Here is a 6,793-nt window from a genome sequence, read left to right on the forward strand (position 1 = left end):
TATAAATAATTTTTATAGAAATTGTGTTAAACGTATCTTTAACAACAGTTTATACAGTATTTATATCTCAGGGTTAAATTTTATAACTAAGAAGAAGTTGTAGGTAAATTAATTAATTAATTAGTCAAGCAATATATGTATATATATCAACCAACTCCTGGGTGGCCGAGTGATTCGATAGGAACTTCCGGCTTCTTGGATGTATTACTCAAGAGGTCATGAGTTCAAATCTCTTTTTGATTACTAATAGAGGTGGTCACTGAAACTGTTACTCGACTACTAGTTCCAAAGTTCCGGAGGATTAATTAATGAGGTGCGCATAAACTGGCTTGCAAAGCAATAGATGGATGACGGATCATCTTCCTACTGTTATTTAAGTTCATATATAAATATATAATTTATTAATAATTACATATTAGGAGGAAAGAGGAGTATCCACATTGTATGCGGACATTTATTCTGAATATATATATATAGTAGTCGTGTTCATAAAAATAATATAATGCCCATTTACATGCCTGAACAATTGACTGTTTTAAATTAGATCACATTTTGTTTGTAAACTGATTCCATTTAGAAACAAAGGATTAAAATTATAACATAATTGTTTATCAAAGTCGGTCAATTAGGAACCAAATATAAACATGTATCTAATTAAATTAAATTCCCATAGTTTTATGAGATGAAGAACACAGGTATATATAATTCTATGAACATACGTAGAATTGAAGCGTGATAAATGATCGAATGTAGAGAATATGTTGGGGTAGCTTAACATTAATATACAAATACAGAAATAATATAATACAAAGATAGGGGATTTGGGTATAAGATTTGATGCTCCGTTTAATCAAAAGAAATGTTTTTTGTTTAATGTGGAGGTTGTTGGAGGCCGGCAAATATACGCATAAAGATTCTTATGCAATACAATGTTTGCAAGCAAAGATTAATAGATTCAGAAATTAACTTATTTAAGGCAAAAAGTGTCCAACTTTCCTCACGAGGCATCATTAATCTTCTCTTTTCACGGGCTATTTTGTTTGGTTAAAGTCAATACACAAATTTGAGGTTCAACAAATTGCACATGGTTGCCAATTAATGATCAAATTAACCTTCTTTTGTGGGCCATGATATAAATATTTATTTTTTTGATCAAAGACTGCGATGGCCCGTAAATCACGCAAGTTCATCATCAACCCTTTCATATATTTATCAAAGCATTAACTATTTTGGGCAGTGTTTAAGGGAAGCCATGCATTTTTGTGGTCAATAATACAAACTTTTGTCAGACCCTAATTCTTTGCCAGCCTGTTGGCTGCCTTTCTTCATGCTTGTTATCAAATTTCTTCATTCAATGCCTACATGCATGTGATTTCGAATGCCACCATTTTCTTTATCAGACCCTAATTTGTACGGTTTTACTTTTGAAATTACCCAAAAAAATTCGTCAATTCTCTGTGTATATACAGTCTACATTGACCATCTTAACTAAATGAGGGGATTCCGATCGAGAGCTCATTTTTATCTTAATCTTTATGATTTACACGTAATTCTGAAATTACTTACTCTTAACTTTTCTCTTATTTGAGAGAAATTTTTGTACATAGAAACATTGAAGTGTGACATGGCCCCCATTGAGTCTTGTTTAAGCAGTAAAGTACCCCGCTATAAAAAAGTCGACTTTGTTGATATTATTATATGAGTCTTTAATCAAACGCTCGATTAGCAGCTGCTGAATGATGTGATATTATTGGTCAATTAATGAAGAAAACAAAAGATATGTCTAGAATCATAGCGCTAACAAAATAGAGAAGGCCTAAATTAGTCATCCTTATGAATAATACATTTTGTTAATTCAAATAGAAGTGTTTGTTGTGAAACATCTCTCAAACACCGGTTTGATATAATAGAAGACCTTATGATAGAGATGCCTGGCTGATCTTAATTAGATGATGTTACTGTTTTAAAACGGTGTTTAGAATTAGACTTGTGATCTACCATTCCAAAATCCAAATCACATCATTAGCGGTTGTTTAACTATTTGATTGGTCACCTAACTTCATCACTCATCTCTAAAACAAATGGCTCACAACAGATTAATGGTCGTTTTGAATTTCCCTTTTATTTCTTGTCCATCCATATATGCTTTGTATTATTCATCTTAATTATGCAAATATCCCATTAGCTCTACCCACAGAAATATCATCTTTAATACCTTTTAATTTCTGCATTGATCTGTTCACAATTTATACTATATATGATGCCGACTTGAAAATATTACGTGCAAAAGATTAAATTCCGTGATTAATTAAAATCTTATGCTGATTTTACGTGTTAGTCATCTCAATAAAGTTTTGCATAAATAATCAATTAATCAGGTAGCTGCTGTGGTGGCCCAAATGCACAGGAAAGAGAGAAGTATATATTTTATAGTCCCGATGCTCCCCCAGAACATCATAAAAGATCTCTCTCAAACATAATTTACTTAGGGCCTCCTTAATTTTCTGTTATATGATCAATTACTGTATTTGCTCCGTGAAAAAGGGATGTCTTATAGGTGTTGTAGTTCTCTGGAAGACTGTCAGTTTTAATTCAGAGAAAAGGATGAATATTATAGCAAATAAACTGCATATAAATTCAAAGGTTTTGGGTTCGTGTTTAAGACCTTCAAATAATCAATATATATCTGCGACTTGTGGTGGGCGATTATCAGTTAACACATCTTCTTTTTTCAAAATAAGTTTGGGGAGACTTTGATTGTTGACTAGACTTGGTTCATTGGATTGATAATATGGTTTTTCTCACTGAATGGGAATGGAAACTATAAATTATTCAATTTTTTTGGTGTTATTTCCTCATCTTCAATTAAAGAATACGGAGGTAGTAAGTAGTGTTCAATATCAAGTTGGCAGATACATTTTTCAAATATGCATTGCGACAAACATCAGTTTCACTCTAATAAGCCAAATTGTTCTTCATTTAACACCAACTTTCGGCCTTCTTTGTTGTGACTACACATGTCAAGAAAAGATGAATTTGTGAATATTTTTCAGAAACATCATAAACTAAAAATCCCGGATGTTGGAAGAATCAGACTAATTTAGCATGAATGATGGTGTAATCTTTAGTTAACTTTCCGCAAATGTAATTAATAATGGTTACTGTCATATCATATCATATGCATGTGGTGAAAAATCTAATAGAAGACTGAAGAAAAAGTCTTGACGAATGCGATAGATAAAAGAGAGTCAACCACAGAGAAGAATTAAATGGTGGTATTTTAACTGAACGTCCTTAAACAACTCTGTGCCCTTCTGTGTTCACCTGCCTTTATTGCTTGTGCACATGGAGGGGTCTTCCATTGCAGCCCTTTTCTAAATAATTTAAATGAATGGCCTGCAAGATGTTGGAGATGAATTAATATTTAAACCTATCAATCTACTTTTCATTTTATCATTGCCATTTTATAATGTTTACTTTGAGGGCACAAGGAACTTCAAATTCTTTAGGTTTGGTTGCTATTCTCATTCCCACTACCGAATAATGTATATCAATGTTTACAGGAGTTTATCATATCCAATTACATATATCAATTATTCTTCTAATTTTAATTTTTGTAGGGTCAATGAATGAATGTTAAGAAAAAGAGATTTAATTGATTAATTATTAGCTGCTTATATATTGGGAGACACTTTCTTGCCTTAATTAAACCAAAATCATTAATACATCTCTAAACTTAGGCAACTACGGATGACTCTCACATCGGCCTCTTTTAATTTTCGTATCACCTGTATTACCAAATTCATCTTAAATTCTTGTTCCAAAACCTTAAACTATTATATATGAAAAGGCATTAGAACCTAATCAAATTCCTTGCCTTTATTTGATGTCCTTGTGTCAAAATACATCAATCACCTAAGACCCCTTTGTTTTTTGAGAAGAAACTTCCTAGCATATCTAGTTTTAATGAAGCGTTTTGAATTTTGAATTATGTATAATCATTATATTTACTGCAAAATGCAAATCATGCATGTACTTGTAAGTTAACAATTTTGGTTTTTTTTTTTTCAAGTGACTAGGGGTGTTCGGCCAGTTTGCGCACGCCTTAGCTAATCTCCCGAGATGTTAAAGTTAATGATCAGGTAAGTCCGTCAATAACCACCCCTATTAGAGTTTGTGGGAACTCAAACTCAGGAGTTCATAAAACATATTTTTACTCTTTTACCATCACTTTTACTACAGTCCACTTTTTCCCTAATTTTTCAATGGTGTATATGTATCAAATTTGATTCACTTTGATACATCTTTCATGGTGAATTTTAAATCTAATACTGGTGAACAGTAAATGTGCATGCAAGACTGATAGAAGAATGGAGCATCAAAATTTGTGAAGTCTAGTAGTGGGAAACGACAGAAATTTATGTTTACATCATTCTGCCTCGAGTAATGTTTCAAGAGTATCATACCATCATGACATGAGTCTGTATCTTTGGTTGTTAGTAATATGATAATTTCAAGGAAGAATGTTTTCCAAAGAACAAGACTTCAATATTTTACTCAGAAGTCCTTACAAATTCCTGCTAACCGAAGTTTAATTAATTGGCTAATTGGCTATTATTCTAATGCTGACTTCGCTGGATCCCAAGATCAGAGGTTGCAAGAAGAAGTCCACCACGCTCACTCTCCTCTCTCCACAAAACCCACCAAACAAAAAGCAGAATTGACGATCTCAAGTACAGGCTCGCTTACCCTTGTAAATAAATGAGATTAACTTAAAAGGATCATCACTCACATAAATTTATTCAAAACATCCCCTAAAGTAGTTCAGTTCAATATTCATAAAATACTTTATTGTCTTCTCTTATCATCTGTTATTTTATGATATTAATGATAAATAGATATTTACATACTTTGCTCAAACCTCGAGTTTTTTTTCCTCTCTTGTAAATATTTACATGAAAGAAGGATTTAAACTGGATATTAAGCATACAAATGAAGAGAAAGACGCATCCAGTACACATTAATTATGATCCAACAGATTGCCAGAAAACTTTTCTTTCTACAAGTCTGACAATTAAGTTGCTTCTAATGGAAGACATGGGAGAGAAAGAGAGGAAATTAACCAAGATATTTTACTAACATTGACAAAGGAACCAAGCACAGCCCCCTTCTCTTCAAGTCTGTATAATCATTTTTCTCATTCAAATTCATGCTTCTTTCTTCTCTATGCATTTCTGAGCCACTTCCCTTCCCCTACAAAATCATCAGAATTCCATATAATTTCTTAGGTTGACAATCCTAAATCAATCAAAATCAAATCCTAAATATAAAAATTGATTTATTAACAAGAAAAAACTTATATATATAGATAAAGTATACCAGAGAACTATACATATGATCATGATGATCAGTCTTCCGAGGGTTCATATCCGTCGGTTCCCTATCTCCAACCTAATAATAATGATCAATATTGAGAAAGACTAAAAAGATAATCTCAAAATTGAAAAGAAAGAAAAACAAAGAAAAAGATTTATTGAAGGACATGGTTAATAAATCAATCTGACCTTGGGGCTATTGACAGGAGAACTAGCAGTATCCTCTAAAGAATCATCTTGACAGATTTCTTTGGTCCTTGATTTCTTAAACTTTAACTTCTTGGGAATCTTTGGGGAGCCTCCGATTGAAGAACAAGCTGCAAGATTATTTTTGTGGGATAGTTTCCATGCAGCACCAGAAGCAGCATCAGAAACCAAAGAAGAGCTATCAAAAGTAGAACAATAACTATGTTCTCGACTGTTGTTTGAGAAATCTTCAAAGTAAGCAGTCCAACCACTCTCCTCAGGCTCTTGAGAAGCAACAGGCTTCTGCGTATAAGATGAATTCATGATAGAGTCCTCCTCCATCAATCTAACAAGAAGAGAAATATATAAGAAAGAAAGAAAGAAAGAGAATTAATAGATTTGTTTTGCCAGGGAGTTGATAAGCCTTTTTCCAGAGAGAGATTTATAACAGAAAAAAAAAAAAAAAAGATGATAAAATAATGTAGAAAAGGGAAGCCATAATGTAGAATCTTGGTGTGGCCAAGTGGGCCAGGGAAGTTGAGGGAGTTAAAATCAGCAGTTGCAAAGATAACCAAGAAGGGTGAGAGAGAGAGGGGAGAGAACGTGCAAGAAGAAAACAAATGATAAAAGGTGAAGGGGGTTGACCTTTGTGGTTCAAATAAGCTTTCCACTAGCTTTGGCAGCCATTTTCTTTGTTAGTACTTACCTTTCAACCAAATACAATTAATGAGTCTATTGAAACCAAAAACTAAAAGCTTTGGACTACTTCAGCAAACCTTACAGACTCAGCCTGAACTGATTCAACGTCAGGTTATAGAGGGGCTACCTAATAGTACTCTTCAACTGTACATGATATAATATTTGCAGCCCAAGTTGACAATGGGGATGGGCTTGCTCTCTCAACCACATATTTGTCACCAGTACCACGCTAGCTAAGTCTACCTTAAAAATTGAGCGTCAGCTTTGGTACAGTATATAAAGCAGGAGGTCCAGTTTTCCAATTATTTTTAGATCAATAAAGAAATTAGCAATAATCCTGAAATCACAACAATGTAAGGAGATTTTAGCTTATGTGACGTCTAATGGCTGCATCAATACTGACGAGATGAATAAATAGGAACACTTCTTTCTTGTAGGCAAACAAAAAAACTGGGAATGGAAAAACCAGAGCTTTGGCTAGTTGGTCATTTGTAAAAACCCACCAACCACGTTGTTAGGGCCAAAAATCGTCC

The 6,793-nt window shown here is 33.2% G+C and overlaps 1 protein-coding gene across 3 annotated transcripts; it reads right to left on the reverse strand.

The window, feature by feature from the left end:
• Positions 1–4,612: 4,612 nt before the first annotated feature.
• LOC116137159 (vascular-related unknown protein 1) lies at positions 4,613–6,145 on the reverse strand. Of its 3 annotated transcripts, none has more exons than XR_004129116.1 (4): positions 5,565–6,145; positions 5,393–5,451; positions 5,141–5,253; positions 4,613–4,750 (listed from the first exon to the last, which is right to left on the reverse strand). XR_004129116.1 is itself a non-coding variant. In XM_031422845.1 (4 exons), exons 1-4 carry the CDS (start codon positions 5,901–5,903, stop codon positions 4,678–4,680), a joined length of 597 nt encoding a protein of 198 aa, XP_031278705.1. In that variant the 5' UTR covers positions 5,904–6,145; the 3' UTR covers positions 4,613–4,677. The 3 variants fall into 3 exon arrangements, 2 of the variants coding, with proteins under 2 accessions (XP_031278705.1, XP_031278706.1); XM_031422845.1 differs by having other exon boundaries at positions 5,380–5,451; XM_031422846.1 differs by lacking the exon at positions 4,613–4,750 and having other exon boundaries at positions 4,773–5,253.
• Between the last annotated feature and the right edge of the window lie 648 nt (positions 6,146–6,793).

The sequence above is a fragment of the Pistacia vera genome, unplaced genomic scaffold (assembly GCF_008641045.1).
Source record: "Pistacia vera cultivar Batoury unplaced genomic scaffold, PisVer_v2 Contig320, whole genome shotgun sequence".
NCBI classification, from domain to species: domain Eukaryota; kingdom Viridiplantae; phylum Streptophyta; class Magnoliopsida; order Sapindales; family Anacardiaceae; genus Pistacia; species Pistacia vera.

Bases quoted from the DNA above. Each gene is read 5' to 3' on its own strand.
- LOC116137159 (XM_031422845.1), bottom strand. From the start codon at position 5,903: ATGGAGGAGGACTCTATCATGAATTCATCTTATACGCAGAAGCCTGTT. The intron at 5,452-5,564 runs GTCAGATTGATT...CATTATTATTAG, and splicing joins CTCCTGTCAATAGCCCCAAG to GTTGGAGATAGGGAACCGAC. The intron at 4,751-5,140 runs GTTAGTAAAATA...TTTATTTACAAG, and splicing joins TGCTTGGTTCCTTTGTCAAT to GGTAAGCGAGCCTGTACTTG.